The sequence below is a fragment of the Monodelphis domestica genome, chromosome 3 (assembly GCF_027887165.1).
Source record: "Monodelphis domestica isolate mMonDom1 chromosome 3, mMonDom1.pri, whole genome shotgun sequence".
NCBI lineage: Eukaryota > Metazoa > Chordata > Mammalia > Didelphimorphia > Didelphidae > Monodelphis > Monodelphis domestica.
In genome coordinates, this window is record NC_077229.1 from 530,817,972 (window position 1) to 530,837,728 (window position 19,757).

Consider the following 19,757-nt stretch of genomic DNA (forward strand, 5'->3'; position numbering starts at 1 on the left):
CTCTGGAATGCAACAAAATAGAGAATCCTCGAGCCAATAAAAAGAACCTGCTCTTCAGTCAGCTTGGGATGTCTTTCTGTTGTCCTAGTTCAGTCCTTTCTGACTCTTCGGGACCCCGTGGGCCACAGCTATCCAGGAACTTTCTTGGCAAGGTTACTGGAGTGCTTTTCAATTCCTTTCTCCAGTGGACCCAGTGGATCCTGTTATCAGGCAATCAGAAGTTCAACGACTTGCCCAGAGTCACACGGCTAGGAAGGGTCTAAAGGCAGATTTTAGCTTGGGGTAGTGTTCTAGCCACTGAGCTCTGGGGGCTCTTGGGAAAAGGTGACCTCCGTCTTGGAGGACAGACCCAAGATGGCGGAGAAGCAGGGAAAGTTCCAGCCACTCTAAGAATTCTCTCAACCAATTTAAAATAAAACTTCAAAAGACCACAGGGAAAGAACCAGGAAGGAGATGAAGCAAAGCAACTTTTCTGCAGAAAAACAATTTAAGGGAAGGCAGGGAAGGTCTGCTTAACTGGGGTGAGAGAAGAGTGCGGCCGGCAAGCAAGGCTCCACCGAGTGGCACCAGAGAGTACTACTACCGGGCTGATGAGTGTAGGAGCATGCATTGAGCCATCGGCTGCCGCTGGACAGGAGGAACGCGCGACAGGCCAGAACATGGCGGGCTGAAACGTCAGACCCAAATGCAGTCACTGAAGAGAATCCGAAGACGCCCCCAAAGACGCTCCCCGGCCTGTTTGGTGGTTCTTCTGTCTCGAAACACTCTTTGTAAAAGTGAGCACCATGGGGGGGGAGGGGGGGGTTCAGTGTTAATGGGCAGCTTTCCAAGAGCTGGGACTGCAAGTGGCCTTTTTATCCAAACAATGTTCTGACCCGAAGCTCCAGGAAACGACTGCTCTAAGCCCACAGGCAGCCTTCGGGAAGGCGAGCAGCTCCCGGCGCTCCACCTGAGGGCGGATTGGGAGGAACCTGCAGGAGAATGTTTAGGTCGGAAGAGAAAAATAAAATTGCGGAGAGAGCCGTGTGCCAACTCCTGGGACCCGGGGCCACCTGTGGCCCGCCGTCTTGACGCTAAACTGATTACAGAAAGAAAAGTCTATCCTGGATAGGAAAGAGCTTCAGTCAAACTGTTCAATGCCAGACCTTCATCGTGAGCGACGTGCAGTCACTTCAGGCAGGAGGGAGGAAAGAGCGGCACCCGTCCCCTTCCCCTCCCCCACCCCCGCCTGTTTCCACTCCATACGGGATTCTCAAGGAAAGCCATTCCAAATGAAGCCTCAGATTCTCCCTGAAGTGACCCCAAAGGGATGGCCTTCACTTCACCGCAGACTGAGTTGGGGCATTCATCTTCACCTGCTACCAGGGCAACACTGCTTCACATGACAAGAAGGGCTTTCAATAACGTCATTAGATAAAAGATGACAAACTAGAGAAGAATATTATCTCTGCCGTGTAAGGTTGCCATGAAGACTTTGCATTGCTACCATTAAAGATTTCTTAATATCTTAAACCGGAGTGCAGGGAGCTTCCAGGCGAGGAATCATCCATCCAAACAGCAATGACTCCTAGTTATAGAGCACGGTAGTCTGCAACATTCTTCGCCAAGCTGTAGCTTGACTATCACATCAGCTCTTAACCGGGGAGTAGCGGCTGTGTGTTTGTCCTCACTGGCGTCTTGGGAACAGAGCCGGAATCACAGCAACCTTTGCTCCTTGTATGTATTAAGATTCTTAATAAATATTTTTGGCGTGTGCATTTTCTTTTTATGCCTTTCTTTACATCCCGAGCATTTAGCCCAATGCCTGGCACATAATAAATACCTAATAAATCCTACGAATTGATTCTTTGTTGAATGAATAAATGCCCGGCTATTGATTGTTGAATGAATGACTGAATGAACATCTATAATAGATCAAATAAAACTACAATGTATTCGAATAACTGCTTTAATGGTAACATCAAAGAAGTAAATCTTAGAGACCATTTTGCCCAATTCCTTCACAAGGTAGATGAAAAAATATTAAATCCCTAAAATGATTATAAATTTAGAGCTAGAAGAAGACAAAATGAGGATAAAAATATCACCTATCTTCTCCCAGGATACAATCAATATCTGTAAAAGGTTTCACAAACCTTAACTTTGGATATTACTCTTTTTATAAAAATCCATGTATTAAAATACAGTTTCCAAAAAAAAGTCTATTTTAAATCACTATTGAGTAAAGAAATATAATTTAAAACACCTGGAAAGTACCATCCCACACCTATCAGCATGGTGGAAAAGGAAATGGCAAATGCTACAAGAAATGTAGGAAAATCAAGACACTCATGAACTAAAAAGCATAGATGTGCAAAAAAAATTTCTACCAGGTCTTTTTCTGTTGTTAAAGAACTGGAAATTGAAGGGATGTCCTGTGAAGGATGGCTGAACAAATTGCCCAATACGGTTGTGATTGTAAGAAATGACAACCAAGATGCTTTTCTAAAAACCTATGAAGACTTATAAGAACTGATGCAACGTGAAGTGAGCAGAACCAGGACAGTGAATAGAGTAATAGCAATAATATAGCAATGATCAACTGTGAATGACTTAAATATTCTGATCAATACAATGACCCAAGTCAATTTCACAGGGCTTATGATGACAGAGAGACTATTGATGAAGTCTGAGTGCAGCCTGGAATATATTTCTTTTCCTCCTCCTTGATCTCCCCTGGGCACCTCATATCTGGTACTCTCCATCTTTCTTTTTTGTTTGTTTGTTTTTCTATCTTCCTCCTGCTTCTTGCTACTATTGCTCTTTCCTCTCTCCCTTCCTGCCTGTCCCCTCACTGAGCCTCTCTACTCTGAGACTCCCCATCACCACCACCCCAACTTCATCCTTCCCACCCAAGCAATCCCTGGGCTCCCTGCTGCTGCTCCTGTCTAACCCCTGCCCAGCCTGCAGTTCCTGCCTGATCCCTGCCACCACACCCCTTTCTGAGAGTTCTTCAGAGGCAGGTACAATAAACATCCTTTCCCCAACCACCCCTAGCACAGAAGCCCCCCCCCCCACTCATGGATTTTTTTCTCTCAAACTCTCCCCCACCCTCATGCAATTTCCAATTTCCTGCCCAATCCCATCCCTGGGCTCCTGCCTGGGGGCAGTTTGCACCTGCACCTGCTGTTTTGTTTTGTTTGTTCTGTTCTATTCTAAAATAAAGCACAATATTGCACACTATGATGGATAGCCTTTTGTCCCCTGAGGTTTCTGATAACCTTAGGAGTTCAAACTGGTTTCCTTTGCTAGTCATAGGAGATTTCCTTTTTATAAATCTTGGGAGGTTTAGGTTTTCCAAACCTCAACAATAAACAACAAAAGGCCTGTCTGCTTAACATGCAGATTCAAATGCAGGCCCAACTGGAGATTTTAAAGAGATCCATACCTGGTCTCCAGATGCAACTGGAAGACCCCTCTCCACCTCTACCTCAGGTGGAAGACCCCTCTCTACCTGGACCTCGGGTGGAATTTCTCCTCTCACAGCTCGTGCAACTCCTCGACAACCTGTTATCCCCTGCTCCTTCTCCCAGCCCATAGCCTTGCCCATCCCTGGACCCAGTTCCTACCGCTCCCTTTTCCCCACCCCTCCCTTTTGTTACGAATAAAATTTTTAGTTTCTCTGCTAAAAGTATTATATTTTTATAGATTTATTAAAGATTAAGGAATAAAGAAAATATAAAATAAGAAAGCACATGCAACCTACATTTTGCTGGCTAGGTAGAGAGAGATGCCTGTGTACCAAAGTGGAAGCCGAGAGAGACACTGAAGTAGGTGGAGTCATTTTAAATAATAATTTGTGATCTCACACTCAGGGAGATTAGAGAGAATTCTGGGAGCTAGCAAGGACTTCTGGGGATTGAAGTCTGGGGTTCAAATCTCCATTTTTACACCTTACTTTTTCAGTAATGATGCAAACTTTCACAAAAAAGACTAAGACCACACATGAACCATATTAAATCTTTTTCCCCATAAGGGAAGTGCCCACATTGCAAACAAATGGAAGCATGGTGACCTTAAGGCACTTCACACCTTTTACTCCCCAGGATATACAAAAATGTAAACAAAATGTTCCCTCATTTGAAGACAAACCAATTTTAGTCATCAAAACCCTGGAGAATATATTTCACACATATGATTCTGCTTATCAGGATGTGTAAAACTTGCTCCAGGTATTTTGAAGTATTTCCACTATAGGACTAGAGGAAGGAAAGCAGTTCATTGGCCCGAACATGGCCCAAAATGGAATTGTAATGATGGGGATGAATATTTACAGCTATCCTGTGCCAAGGAGACATTGCTAAAGGCAATGCACGAATGCTCTGACAGGCCTGGCACATGGACCAAGTTTGAAAATCAAACAATTGGAGGATGTCACCCCCCCAATTCATGGATAGACTAATTGAATGAGGAGGAAGGTTCTCCTGGATCTCACTAGAGAAAGGGATGTAGAGCAAATAAGGAGACAATTTGTGAACAACTGCTCCAAAGTGGTCTAAGACTATTTCAAAAGTAACTACCCAAATTGGTCTAATACAGACTTAGAAAAATTGTGCAGGGTCACAGTATTTGTTTCTAAAGGCCATAAAAAAAGAAATGAGGAAACAAATAGGTAGCAGAATTACAGAAAGAACTAAAAACACTAATGGAAAGACTTGACAAATAAGAGAAGAAAGGAGGTCAAGCAATGGCCATTGTTCCTTTGCAGGAATCCACACATCTATTGTTAATGTGCCATTTCTGTGCAAAAGGGGGTGACATAATGATGAATTCTTGGAATTGGAAACAAGCAAATTGGAATAATAATTTCAGAAATAATAACTTTAGAAATAATAACACCTTTATTAATCATAAAATTTATAGACATCCTAACAACAATGGCAATAATATACCACATCAAAATCCAAATCAGGCAAATGATAACTCAGACCAACAACAATATATCATAAGTGGAGCTCATCCACACTATACTCAGGGTGAGACTTCCCTTTAGCCTAGAGGGAGCCCAAGGAAACCCCCGAAACACACCAAATACCTCAAGATCTTTATGAAGGTATGAAGGAGGGGAAAGGTCAATGGAATCAGAGGCTACCACCTTTGATTTCCCAGACCCTGATGTCTTAATGCCAGAAATTGAAAAGGAATATAATGCCAGAAATTAAAAAGGACTATTTCTCTTCCAAAAAAATACTGCAAGTATATACAAAAGATTGAAAAGATTCTCTTAGAAAGTTAAGCACTGGTTAATAAGCATAATGAAATATCCAAATAACTGGAAATTTGGATCATTATTAAAGTTAACCTGAAAAGCACTTCAAAATGACTTACAGTATTTGGAGCCCTTACAATAAATACTGTATCTGTATTTTAAAAACAGACACTACGCTATGATTGACCTAAATCTTTAAAGAATAAATTTGTGGCTCCATATTTAAACTGTTTGTGTTGGTTAATCTATAATATTGCTCCCATGTCAAGAGAGCACCTTCTACCAATGATGAGTCATTGTACTGATTTAATTGTATTGGAGTATTTGTTACTTTGAGAATTATTGCTATGTAGCTAATGTAATTTTTGGTACTGGATATGTATTTTGGAGTGTTAGGGGTAAAATTAGGGTTCTTGACTTAATATTTTGTTTAAGTGGTTGCCAGGGATTTAATTTCAATCCCAATAAAATACTCAAATCAGTTTGGGATTTTTATGGTGGTTTAATTACAATAGAAGGAAGAAATTAAGAAGAAGGAGAAGAGAGTAAGGGTAGGAGATTTGCTCTGGCCTACAGTAAGTCAAAGGGAGTTAAGAGGCCTCAGCCAACAGGTCTTCTCAGAAGATTAAATCAAGCTCGGCTTCCAGCCACGAGGTCTCCTCTGAGATGAGGGGCTTCCTTGGAGGATAGTGCCTTTTAAGGAGGTCAAGGAAAGGAGGAATCAGCAGCCTTACAACTCATGAAGGTCGCTCAGGGAAGACCCCTCACTTAAACCACGCTATGAACCAAAACCTGCCCTGAGAGCCCAACGCTGCCAAGCAAGCAAACGTTGCTGAGAGAGAGAGAGAGTGAGAGAGATCAGCCATGGGCAAGTGGTCTTTATTTTGTATCTTCTTTATTCCTTGATTTCTAATGATCTTTAATCTCTTAAAATATAATATTTTTATTATTAGATATAATTTAACTTTTTTCAATTTCATCTTGTCTTTAACCCTGAACATACCTTTGTAAAAGTCCATGAACAAATTATATAAAAAATTTGTACTGATAACTTGATGTAATTGTGTTTTGAAATTTTGAAATTTTCTTTGAACGTGTCTTACCCATTGCCTATTGTTTTGTAAACCTATTACTTAATTTTGAAAAAATCATTTGCACTCACACTACGGATCATGGCTAAGTTAAGAAGGAATGGATCTCAATTTTTGGGTAAGAAACCTCTCCTTAAGTGACACTGATTGTAATAGATATTTTTTTGGTTGTCACTGATTGTAAAATATAATTGCATGTGCAATTGAGTTTTCCTAAGCATGTCATCAATATTTAAAGACTTTTTGATTCTCCACTAGCATAGGTTTATTATGTCCTTTAGTATGTCCAGTAGCTCTAAATGTAACTGCCTGGCCAAAAACCTTAGGCTGCGAGAAACCGCCATTGGGCTCTTTAAATATTATGGGACTTTGCTTTGCGATTGTCTGATTCAAGGAAATGGGATCAAAAAGGAGCACAGACTTCATCCGCACAGGGTCAAAGAAGCACACAAGTCAAAAAGAACCCAGTCCAGGTGGGATTGATGAATATGAGAAGACTTGAACCTAGTGTGAGACTCAAGGTTGTGGCGCTTGACACAAGGTAAGATGCAGGACTCCTTGTAAAATATTCCCATCAAGTGCCTAACAATCGGCTATTCTGGCTCCCCTATCCTTGAGAAATGTCGAAAGATCAGACCAAGGAATAAAAACTAGCCCCTTTTCCACCTTTCATGCTGTGGCAGTTGACTGTGGTCCTGACTGCTGAGTGGGTACAAGTGCATGATATTGGACATAAATTACTTTAATCACGCCATTATTCAAGGACCTGTTATGATTTTGTTTTTCCTTATTTAGAATCTTTTACATATAAGATTTGGAATTGGATATTTGAAATTTTCATCCAGTCGTTATTTGGCTTCTTGTGCTATTTTTTTCTAGTGTTTTTAATTGGCAATGATTCATATGCCTCCTACCTCACCTGTATATCCCTGTGTGATTTGGATGTTTTGTTTGGTTGGGGTTTGTATCCTCCTCAGGGGGGACTGTGCTTTTATTTTAGATGATAAGTTTAAGTTATTTTAAGGGTAAGAAATTTGAGGCCTTCCGGAATCCAGAGACTGAACTCCTTGCAGATGAGGCCATGGAGATTCCTGTGGAGACTGCATGCTGCTTCAGGACATCCAGAGCACACCTTTTATTATTGCAAAAATTGAACTTTGGGGGGTTACATTCACTTGTTTTGTTTAAATGCATTTTATCTACTTTGTTGTGCAAAAGGACCAATCCTGTGCCTCGGAAGGGCTCTCCCTCTTTTATGAATGTGGGTGGGGAACGGGGTTCGGAGTGGAAGTGAAGCAGGGAATCTCCTAAGAAGGATCAAGGATGGGCTGTTCTTTAGCACTTTCCACAATCCTTTTTCAAACCATACTAGTCATCCGTCGATAGCAATTCTTTTTGTAAACTGTATCCTCTTAAAGCGCTATCTTTGAAGTCATCGCTCAGGGGCAAAACACCTTTGCGAGTGTATTTTAAAATGACCGCAGGATAGAGCCTAATTGTGCCTTAAGGTGGGCAAGGCACAGAGAATGCCTGAAGTGGGAGAGGGGACAACACGCGATTTCTACCCTAGGAAACCCCTTTCCTTTAGGAGGCCGTCGGCTCGTGCCCGCGAGAGGACCTCCATCAAGGATGAAAAGGGCTCCGGGGCCGGCGGCTCGTCATCCAGTCCCACGTCTCCCTCCTTCCCCCTCTCCACTGTGGTGTGAACTGCGAAGCCGTCCCAGCCCTTCCTGCTGCTGATTCCATCCACTCTCAGGGCTGGACGGTCGGTCACATACCGGCACCCTCGTGGTTCCGAGTGGATTCCGAGACAAGACGGGACATCCGTAGCCAAGCCCTGACAGCGAGGATTGGCTCGATTCACGCTAATTTCTATGGCCGTTTTAGTAAAACAAAAAATTCTGAATCTTCACCTCAAAATATCTCCTAAAATGCTTGTCAAATCATTAAAAAGTCCAGTGTTCAAGGCTTCATTGCTTCCTAAAAATAAATAAATGAATAAAACTCAACCCCCTTGACTTGTGCCACTTTAAAAGCCTTCCGGCCCACCGACACGCGTTCTGCATACATGCTTACATGAACATGGGACCCCTGTAAACAGAGGAATATCTAGACTGAATCTGCCAACACCCTTTCAACGGCAGCTTCTCCCACGTCTCTCCGACCGTGTCCTCCGCCCACCACTCTCTGCCCGGGAGAGCAACTGGACGCGCCGGAGTAAGAAGAAAAGACGCAGATTGGGACAAGATTCCTCGCAAACCCCCCGTGTCCCACCCAGACGCGATGAAACACCTCCCATCTCTGAGCCGCCCCCTTCTGTGGAGGCAGCAAGTGATTTCCCTCAAAGGCAGGCTGGGCTGTGGCACGAGCTCCCTGTGTGTGCTGGGGGTCATGCACACTGGGCAAAGGGAACAGCGCCCCTCCTCCTCCCTGCGGCTTCCGGAGAGCCAGGATGCAAAGCTCTAGCGTCAGCATCATTCCAGGATCACTTATGGTCTCCTCAGAAGCGCAGTGCTCCCAGAAGGCTGGAAGAACCGTGTGCGCTGGCAACTCGGGCAAATGTGCTAGGAAGTGATTTTCCTCTGGCGTGCAAGAGATGTGTGTGCATGTGTGTGCTGCGTGTGCAGTGCATGTGTGTGCGTGTGTATGTGTGTTTGTGCGCATTGTACCTGTGTGAGTGTGTGCATGTGTACATGTGCATGTGTGACATGTGTATGTGTGTGCATTGAATGTGTGTGCATGTGTGATGTGTGTGCGTTGTGTGCGCACGTGTGTGTTGCATGCGTATGCGTGCATTGTGTGTATTGTGTATATGTGTGCGTGTGTGCATGTGTGTGTGCACTGTGCATGTGTGCGTGTGTATGTGTGTATGCATTGTATTGTGTGCATGTGCATGCATGTGTGATGTGTGCATTGTGTGTGTACATGTGTATGTGTGTACATTGCGTGCATATGCATGAGTGCATTGTGTGTGCGTGTGTGTGTGCATGTATATGTGAGACAGAGACAGAGTGTCTTAGGTGGGGATCGGTGAGGGATCTGTGGGGGGACAAACAAAAGCTTATGGAGAAACGTCTTTATTTGCTGAACTGTTTTCATTTGGTCCCCACTAGGAAGCTGTCACTATTCCGGAACTGGAGACACAGAGACGAGGATGAAAAGAATGTATCCGGCTCAGAGGAACTTTCTACAGCCTGACGAGGCCCGAGATGGGGCGAAGTCTGGGCTTCCCGGAGAGAAGATGCAGGAAAAGGCTAAGGAGCAGCAACAACATCTAGGAAGGAAGCGCCGATGTCCATCCGCGCCCGGAGCACGTTGGCGGACTTCTGCCCTTCCAGCAAGGACTCAGCCTCTTCCGGAGAAGGAGAACTAAATCGTGTAGAGCGAATCACAGCCACGACTGGGGAACAAATGAGCAATCCCGAGATTGCAGAAGAGCTCAAGAGGAGGGAACGGAGAGACAGCCGTAAAGAAGGTGGCAAGATGAGGACGTACAATTGTAGTCAGGCTTTATCGCATGCTGCAATCAGCGACCTGGAGAAAAGCACGCATGTGCGTGACACCGATACACACATCATACACACACGACGGAAAACTACCATTAACAGCTCGCCCGATTTCTCTCTTGTTGGCTCCTACTCGGCCCCTATAGGACGAGACTCGCGTACTGGCTTCTGGCTTCACCTCCAAACTCGGGTTAGAGGCTTTGGGGACGAGAGTAAACAATCCAGCAATAACCCCGCCCCCCCATGCAAATGAAGCACAGAGTAAACAATCCAGCAATAACCCCGCCCCCCCACATGCAAATGAAGCACAGAGTAAACAATCCAGCAATAACCCCGCCCCCCCATGCAAATGAAGCCCAGATTCCCCCTGCCGGAAGGGAAGAGGAAGCCAAGCTCTGGGCCACCTCTGCAGGACGGATCACCTCCCAGCACAAGTGGCGCCTGCTCCCAAGTACCCAGCCCAGCCCTGGCTCTGGCATTCCCGCTTTCTCGTCCAGCTCCCTCACCTATATCCAATGAGCCCCAGACTTCCTGCTTTTATTAAGCAATTAAGTACTTCTTATTGTCAGGCTGAGTTCCATCTTGGGGAAACCAGTGCAGGAATGAAACACTTCCCCGCCCTAAAGGAACCTTCTATTCAGCGGAGCATAAGTGGAGAACCTGGGAAGACCAGGAAAGATTTCATGCAGGAACTAATTGAGCTTTGAAGAAAGCTAAGGATTCTGGGAGACGGAGTGGAGAATGTGCCATAGGAGGTAAAAATGTACTCGAGAGCCTTACAGGTTCTTCAGACAAAAAGCCAGAGGAAAACTATCAGCTGTCCCCCTCTGAAGACCGCCCAGCCGACTGTGAATCCTCTAAATGCAGTTTAACTTGAAATTCCGTTGAGTTTGCCTATCATTAAACGGTTTGTTTTGTCAGGGGATCCATGACGAGTTCAGAAGGTTCGTTCAACTTTTGTGGCATCAAAGGGAAACAAAGGATTCTCTCACTTTTCCGGCCTGAAGAACCTACAGGACTGCACTAGGTAGAAGAATCCCTCCCCAGTGAAGACTTTGGAGAGCCCCAATTCCATCTGGGGTTTTCTCAGAGGCCTAAAACCATGCCAGAGCATAACGGAAACCCAGGGGGTCTTGGCCGCCATCATTTCTGCACTGTGGCATGGACAAACCCCGCAGTTACCCAGGCCATGGACTCAGAAAGGAGCCCTTCCTCTCGGAGCAATCACGAAGGACTCCCTGAAGGCGGAGCAAAGTACAGACACTCACCTGGGCCAAAAAAGGGGAATGGGACGGCCTGAGCTCCATGGACTGCGGGGTATACAGTCCCTCCTTTCCTGCCCCCCCCCCCAAAGAAGTCCTTCAGACCGGGAGGGAACATCTGATCCGTGAGGCTGAGGGAAGCAAAGGCATCAAGTGTCCTTTTCTGCAAGGACCAGCTAGAGCAGAGATTAAGCCAAGCTTTCTTTCAGCCCACTTGTTTCTGCCCTTTCACTTCCCTCCTGCAGACGTAGAATGCCCAATAAGGCACAAAGTAACACAATTCCTTCATTTCTGAAAGGGTTACTAAGTGTCAGTCCACTTGTTCTCCATCACTCCTCAGTGACTATCTCCACCATCAGCACCAGCTCTGCTGGGATTCTAAACCGATTACACTCAAAATAGATAGTGGGGCCCAGAGCACCAGGGAGGGGAGGGAGGGAGGAAGGGAGGGAGGAAGGGAGGGAGGGAGGGAGGGAGGGAAGAAGGAAGGAAGGAAGGAAGGAAGGAAGGAAGGAAGGAAGGAAGGAAGGAAGGAAGGAAGGAAGGAAGGAAGGAAGGAAGGAAGGAAGGAAGGAAGGAAGGAAGGGAGGGAGGGAGGGAGGGAGGGAGGGAGGGAGGGAGGGAGGGAGGGAGGGAGGGAGGGAGGGAGGGAGGGAGGGAGGGAGGGAGGGAGGCAGGCCAAATGGAGCCACCACAAGGAGTTGGATCCATCCATTCAACTGGCATTTGAAGATAAAAATGGCACAGTGGCCCGAAGAACACTGCCAGCGTTACACCGGGCAATACTTCAAACTTGGAAGGCCCTCCGAAGCCACGCGAACTCAACATTATTTAGCAGATGGGGAAACTAAGGCCCAGACGGTGTAAATGACTTTCTGAAAATCATACAGAGAATAAAGAGTCAAGGCAGGATTTGAACACAAGTCCTCAGACTGCAGGTATTGTGAAGGATGATCAATGCCATATTGAGACGCTCTAATAAACATAATTTGACTTCAAAGCAAGACCAAATGTTACCAAAGAACAATCAGTCTTTGCAGAGCTCCGGTGCCATCTGGGCTCCTGAAGGCCAAAGAACAATGAAAAAGCAGCCATGGAAGAAGGCGGCCTCCAGAAGAGCAGCAAAGCCCCGGGGCTGGAGTCAGCTGCTCTTTGGAGCTGTCCTCCCTAAGAGCTACAGCAAGTGTTCCCCAGCGGTTAACAGCCCGGGGACAGCCTCCTTGTAGAAAGGGAGGGTCCACTCTGGAGGGAATCCTGCGTTTCCCCAGCGGCGGAGTCTTTCCAGCCACTAAAAGGCATACTGAGCGCCTGGTCCGCCCCTGTGCGCAAGCATGGAACAAGCCAGCGCTGGGTGCAGACATTCCCCATCAGAGCCTGGTTTCAAGGACCCCGTTCTGAATCCCAGGCAGAGAAAGTGGCTCAACAGCCAAATCCTCCCAGCCAATAAACGACTGACTTGAGGACGGTTTGGAGCAGGAGTTCTTGTAAACAGAAAGTCTTTTGGATGCCCCGTCTACAGGGCTGTCATTGGTCATCCAATCACTCTCCGTGCAAAAGACACAGTTAACTGCCATTAACATCCTGGCTGGGGGCGAAACCCTAACCCTAACCCTAAATACGCTCACATGAACAGGAAAAGAGAAGCTACAAGCAGCAGAGATGATTTGATTCACATTTAAGACTGCTGGACGATAACCAAAAAAGGCTGCTGAAATCTCACTGGGCAAAATCGTAGATCACTGTCCGACCCCCAAAGACCTCACAACCTTCCTGGAGAAGAAATCTTATCTTGGACAAAGGAGCCATTCAAATTACATTTCTCTATTAAAAATATTCAAAAGCAGGGGCAGCTGGGTAGCTTGGTGGATTGAGAACCAGGCCTGGAGATCCTAGGTTCGAATCTGCCCTCAGACACTTCCTGGCGGTGTGACGTAAGCCAATCGCTCTGCTACCCTAGAACCAATAAGCATTTTTCTAAACATCCAAAAGCATGCAGAAACTATTCAGTGCCTCTACGGGTAACCACAAAGACCCAATTTGTGACAAAACCATTTTCTTGCAAATCCCTGACAGGTTTGGGTTTTTTAAGTACAAAAATGAGACTAAGTAGGGTTGTCATTTGAAATGTCCTTGTGTAATTTTCTGCCACTAAAAATGAAGTCAATAAAATGTTAAAACAAGCCTTTTCATGAAACTCCAGAGCTCTGTAAACAGTGGCCATTCTTTACTCTGTGGAGTTTTTCCAGGTTTTGATTTATGATGCTACATTCCTAATGTAAACATTTTATTTTTCATGTTTAAAAACATCCCACTCTATCTTAAACTCAAAATTCTTTCTTGCGAATATGGATAAAATAGAAAATAGATAAAATGCCGCCAAAAGGCCTCGGTTCATCTGAAGGAAGTGGATCTTCGTTATTCTACAATTTCCAATAAAATGATTGGATCCTTGCTAGTTCTCCCTTATTTGCCGGCACTCCAATCACCTGAAGGATTTTTTTAAGCTACCCAGATTAGCTGGTTCACAAACTGTCAAATGTTCATTTCTTCTTGTTGTTGTTATTGTCAAAATGTAATGCCGAAAATAAGGGCACTTAGAACAATTTTTTAAATCAAGGAATCTGTTTGACCTGCTCGGAAGATGGCACATAATGGGTTTGCCGGTACAAGTTCTATGACTATGTCCCCTAAAAGCAGCTTTTCTCCCCTAAGTTTCATTGGAATATAGTGTGCCTAGATCCGCTGGCCAGACGGGAAAGGAGGTGCTGGCAATAGAGCAGAATTTCAGAAGAGTGAGCCGGCTGCACGTTGGTGTCACCTAGTCTGAGTGTATGACGACATTGTGTGGTTACAAGTAACATACAACACTCTGATTGGGGGCCAAACAGGGAGCTGGGGGTGAAGAAGGGAAGGGACGTCCTTTAAAGCCTTTGTCCAGTTCTTTTCCCATCATTCCACTTCAAACAGGGGTCACCCGCTGAATACAGCTTGTGGACGTTGTTCTCCAAGAAGTCGGACTGTGGCCAGTTCTCCACAAATCCATGCTTTCCTTCTACAGAAAGTTCCTGAAGCATCTGGGACGCTTCAACGTTAGTTCTCCCCACAAGCAAGAGGCCCGGCCAGGAAAGCTGACAAGACCAAGAGCTCCTGCTAGGAGCTATGGAAAGCCAATGAAGAAGTTCTCCCGCCAGCCAAGGTGGCCAAAGTCCTGGGGACGGCCCACAGAGACGGCCACAAAGAAGACTGCGAGCTGCCAAAGACCCTCCACTAGACACCCAAAGGGCTGGGAAGCCCCAGTTGGTGGGTCTCCATTTTGATGGTGTTTCGTTGACTGAAGTCCATAAATAACGTCAGCCGCTGGGTGGGTGTTCTTGGAGGGGTCTCTCTGGGCTGACGCTGTCTCTACTAACCTGCTTGGTCAGGGGCTGGGCCAGGAGGGGGGGGGGGGAGCTGTTAGCCGGCTCAGCTCAGGAACTTTCAGGAATGAACGGTGGGAGGAAAGGCAGGCAGGGAGCGACCCTCCCTCCTTGGAGAAGCGCTCTAGGAAGCCACAGGGGAAAAGGTGCAAAGCCAACTCCTCCATCTTGCCCTCATCTGGGGGGGCATTCCGTAGCCTTGCCCATGGCCAAAACGAAGCCCAGTCTCCGTTCAAGGGCCTGAAGAGGCCACAAGGAAGGAAGCCTCCACCTGGGCCGGGCAGGGAGGGAAGGGGGGAATACAAGCAGAGGGTGCCTCCTCCCGCACCAAACGGGGGCCCTAAGCCGAGCTGACCAGCAGGGGCCGGGCTATCTGGCCCTTCCAGGAGCCCCCAAGGGGATTACAGGGCCCACCAAGGCAGGAAAACCCCTTTCAGCCGGACACAGAGATCTGCATCTCAGCCGGCAGCATCCTCGGGTCCTCGGGGAGAGACCGAGGCAACCCTGGTCGCTCCGCCCATTAAAGAGAAGTAAGCCTCGGCGAGTCCCTCGGAACCAGCCGCCGAAGGAAACGGCCCAGGCGGATCCGAGGCCCGAAAGGGGCGCTTCCGTAACTCCCCTCCCCGGGATTCTGAGCGAAGGTCCAGGGAAGCCGGTTCGGCTGGGAGATCCACGCCGGCAGCCCTGAGCTCCCCAAACCTGCAGACGTGGCCGGTCTTTTCCCGCAGACCTCGGCCGGACCGGAGAGCCGGATCTGCTCCGGCCCCCCAGGGAACTCGGGAGACCCGAGGACGGGCGGGGGGAGTGGGGGAGGGCGCTCCAGAAACGGACGGAGTGCAGCCCGACAGTACGCGGGTTCGGGCCTCACTCGGCTGAAGGGACACAGGCCGGCGGGGATCCCTCCTGCCCTCCCTCCATTCAGGAGATCCAGTGAATCGGGATCCGGAGCTGGAAGGTGCCTCTTCCGCCCCTCCACTGCTCACTCAAGCAGCGAGGAGACGCGCCCTCGGGCTGGACTCGAATCCAGACCCCGACTTCAGATTTCCGCCACACGGGAAGCCCCCGAACCCAAGACTTCATGGAATGCCCAGCAGAGCCCGGAGCCCAAATTCCTCCCTCCGCCCTCCCGCCTGAGTCTGGCAAAACCCCTCAAAGAATCACTTCTCCGAGTAACACGGGGGGGGGGGGGGGGAGGAGGGGGGCGCCCGGGCAGAGGGGGCAAGAAAGCTCTGCTCCAAGCCCGCGGTGGGTAGAGCCGGACGGCCAGAGTGCGCGGATCAAGAGGAGACTCCCTCTTTGACAAGAGCGCCGGCCATGTTTCTTAGAAGAAGCTGGGAAACAGCGCCCTCCTTCCTCTCTTCTCGGGAGGACCGCTACGCCCCCTTCCCCCGCCCCCCCCCCAGCCAAATCTCACTGGGGGGGGGGGGGGGGCGGCGGGGTAGTAAAAAACCAAACCGCCGCAAGCAGGGCGAGAACCACAACCTCTCTAACGTTATAGCGCCGAGTCGGGCATCAGCGCTCGGGGATGCAGAAAGGGAGGGAAACGGGCGGGCCAGACGCCGGGAGAACCCGGAGCGCACGCGGGGGAGGGCGGAGGCTTCCTTACCTGCGGCCCCGGGCATCCGAAGGAGTGGGGGGAAGGCCACCAAGAACGCCGCGGCGCCCAGAGCGGCCAGCTGAGGGAAGAGCTCCAAGGCGCGGGCCATGCCGGGAGGCGCCGTCCTCCGCTCCGGACCCCCTCCTCGTCCTGCCAGCGCAGCCCAGCAGAAGGTCCGGGTCCCGCCTCCCTCCAGGCACACAAAGGGGCGCCTTGTCTCCCCGGCTAGCCCCGGCTCTCGGGGACTCGGGCTGCTCAGGCGGTCCCTGCGGTCCGCTCAGAAGCCGCTTTGTGGCTGCCGGCCAGGACGCGGGAGAAGCCGTTTGTCCATGAAAAGCCGCCGGCTGCGCTTTCTTCCCGCCGCCGCCCCGCTGCGTGGTGCACGGCCGCGGCGGGCTCGCCTGGGGTGTTCTCGGGGGCCGCCGCCAGGCGTTGGGGGGTCGTCGCTGTTGTTGTTTTCCCGCTTCTCCCAGAGTCGGCTGTTCAGGGAGACGCGAGTCTTCCTTTCCAGGCCAACCAACGCGCCCGCCGCCGCCGCCCGAGCTCTGCCGCCCCCCCAGGCAGCGCCCGCACCGCGACTCCGGCGACCTGGCCGCAGCGCCGTCCGGATCTGAGCACTGAAGAAGAGACGCGGAGGGGGTGGGGGTGGAGATATCCCGGGAAAAGAAGGGGGGAGAGATGGAGGGATGGAGGGCTCCCCCTCCCACCCAGCGGGACAGACAAGCCTGGGCGCTGCGCCCTCTGCTGGCGGAAGACTGCAAGGCCCGCCGGCTCTCTAAGAAGCCTTGTGGGAGAGCCTTAAAAAGGACTTGGCTTCTGGGGGGGGGGGGGGGGGGCGCTGGGGGGCGGGGCTAAGCATTTTAGGGAACGGGAGGCTGTCGGAGTTTGGGGTCGCCCCCTCCGGGGGTTCTGCTGTTTAGCTTGAACGCTAAGCTATATACTATCGGAGAGGGAGTGGGTGGCGCCCCCGAGGGCCAAAGACGGCCCAGAACGAGGCGGAGGGGCTGCGCCTGGCTTCCAGGAGCCAGGAACACTGGGAGGACGTGGAAGACCGGGAAGCGAGAGAAAATAAGCCCAACCGCCAAATGTCCTTATCTCTCCCCGGACGGGCGAGACTGCCACGATCCGGCCAAACCTCCCTCCTTCGGACAAGCCCAAGGAAGGAGTTGGGCGATAGCTGCAGAGGAGCCGCGAATTCAGGGAGGAGCTGCTCCCCCCTCCCCTCCCCCATCTGCCGGGTTTCAATTGGACGATCCCCCCCCTCCCCCCCCGAACATTTCTGGGGCCAGTCCGAGACTTCAGCTGTGACAGAACTGGAAGGCGAGGCAAACAGCCAGTTCGCTAGTCTTGCTCTAAGCCCAGCCCCGCCCCACTCCCGCTGGAGAGCCGGTTCCCTTTTATTTTAGAGAGAACACTGCACTACAAGGTTCAAACACCTCCAGCGGCGCCCCGGGGTGGTAAATGGTGACACTGAAGTCTGCAAGACCTGGGTTCAAGTCAAGCCTCAGTTCAGAAGACTAATTTCTAGAGAAGGCGCCGGGCTATACAGTAGAGAAATGCCTACACAGGACCAAACGCATTAAAGCATGCTTCCCTCAGGCCTGTCTGCCTTGCATGGTCCATATTTTTATCTTGGCACCACTCTCAGGGCTTCACTCCTGGCGGGGCTCTGGCAGCATCTCTCTGGAAGGCAGCATCCTTCCCCAACCAGGAAAAGCCCTACTGTGTGCTGGCAGCTTCCCCTTCAGAGCCTCCACAAACCAACCTCCCCTAAATGATGAGCCATTATACTCAGAGCACACACTGGAAGCTGAGGCAGAAGACGGGCACATCTTTAAATGTAGCCATGCAATGGCGGCTCGTCCAATGGGAGCTCCATCCCGAGTCAGCAGTCCACCCTGGGGACCCAGAAAGAAAGAAGGGCAAGTGGAGGCTGTTACCTTGAAAAGAAACGCTGAACTACCAAGGCAGTCAGACAGACGGAAGTCCTCAACCAGGAATAGGCGTAGGAGAGGGTCCATTGTTTGGGCCATCGCTCAGTCCAGTGCCACACACCACCCAGGGCCCGCACCCTGGGGATTTGGGAACCCTAGCTCAATATGGTAAGTTATTAGAAGTTTCAAAGGACTAATTTCACACTGTAACTCTTTTCTGAAAGAGGTTTTATTCTTAATTTAGGGGAATTAAGGAAGGTGGGAAAGGGAAGAGGGAAGTTAAGGTCTCCCTAATCTCCTATGGGGAAATAAAGTTATATATATAAAGTTATGTTGATAAACTGAAAAGATTCTTCAGAGCTAAGCTCCAATCTTTTCAATATAAAGTCAGTGAGTAGCCAGGAATCCAGAGCAAGCCTGTCTCTCAGCCTCCTTCCTCCCAGTCAGCCAGGAAGAAGGCTCCTCAGTTCAGCTGCTGGTTCTCCCAACTGCCTTCTCATCAGATTCTATTGCAATCTTCCTGCCTTCTCTGGTTGATCGCTGGTTCCTTTTAAATTCCATCTCTTGCATTTGCTTGCCGATATCTCTCTAGTGTAGCAACCCATTTTTCACAAATCCCCACTAGAGCAGAATTACAACCAGTGATTTTGCATCAGTCATTTACTTACCTTTTTATTTTACCATGAAGAATTCCTAACTCTCTAAGCTCTGAAACTGTTATTTTAAAATATTCCACTACCCCCAAACTAAAGAATCCTAGCCTGTTTTCACTGTTCTGGCTATCTAATTCTATTCTAAAGTTTGGGTTTAAGGAAAGTGGGATAGGTCAGAGAGATGCACTCCAGAAATATGGTTTTAAACACAATTATAGCCAATGCAAACATTTTAAACAGTAACTTGAACAATGTGCTTTCCTTATATCCTAATGACTCTAGTTTGTTCTAAGTCAAAAGTTTTATAAACCACAAGTGTTCTAACATGATTATATAGCTTAACTTATAGTAAATATGCTATTCATCTGTCCTAATTCAGCTGGAATTTTGAATAACTTCCCTAAATCTTTCCCTGAGTGTTAGTAGTTAGAATGTCAGTAACTTAACCTTATAATGTCAGAATGCTAATTCAATTAGTATTTACAAATGTACGTCATTTTGTCTATACGGGTTTTACATATGTACAATTATGATGCAAGTTTGTATGTGATTTCTGTGCAGATTCTTGCAGATAAGAGAATTCCCTTTGTCTGTTTGAACTTTCCTCAGGTCACAAGGATCTCGGAATGAACTGTGTGTGTTGTACCTGAAATGTGTTATATGCTCACCCAGTCCATGAGATTCCTTTCCACATTGTGCTTATGTGTTGTTGTAGATATGTGCGTGTACCTGTATGTAAAGTTACTATGTACGACATATTCTTACATGACCTCATCACCATCAGTTCAAGATTTCAGACTTGCCATGTCTTTGGTGTTGATTACAGAAACATATATGTCTTTAGTTTATCATCTGTGCAGCATACACACGTGGTCTGTCATCTCACCTTGTTTGAAGGCCCATGTTCTTTAACATATATGAGCATGCATGTGTGTAAGCTCTTCATATGCATGTAGGTAAGATTAATTTTTGGCTTACTTGTGCATGGTAGTAAGTTTGAAATCTTCATGCGTGCCTGCCAGTGTTCATGAGTTGGTTCTTCATGTGTGG

At 48.4% G+C, this 19,757-nt stretch overlaps 1 protein-coding gene and 1 long non-coding RNA gene across 5 annotated transcripts in view; one reads left to right on the forward strand and one right to left on the reverse strand.

Annotated features, from left to right (window-relative positions):
• ROR2 (receptor tyrosine kinase like orphan receptor 2) overlaps positions 1 to 16,881 on the reverse strand; it is a 180,488-nt gene extending 163,607 nt beyond the window's left edge. For 2 of the 4 annotated variants that reach the window (XM_056825014.1, XM_016431275.2), the window contains exon 1: positions 16,130 to 16,869. In XM_056825014.1, coding sequence (XP_056680992.1) covers positions 16,130 to 16,229 — 100 coding nt within the window. In that variant the 5' untranslated portion in view covers positions 16,230 to 16,869. Of the gene's footprint in view, positions 1 to 16,129 lie in introns of all 4 variants that reach the window. The other 2 variants (XM_001378127.5, XM_016431276.2) reach the window with 2 other exon arrangements.
• Positions 16,882 to 16,962: 81 nt separating this feature from the next.
• The window catches only part of LOC130458556 (uncharacterized), a 32,657-nt gene continuing 29,862 nt past the window's right edge, over positions 16,963 to 19,757 (forward strand). Inside the window, exon 1 of the long non-coding RNA XR_008917969.1 lies at positions 16,963 to 18,222. This is a non-coding gene — a long non-coding RNA (uncharacterized LOC130458556). The remainder of the gene's footprint in view (positions 18,223 to 19,757) is intronic.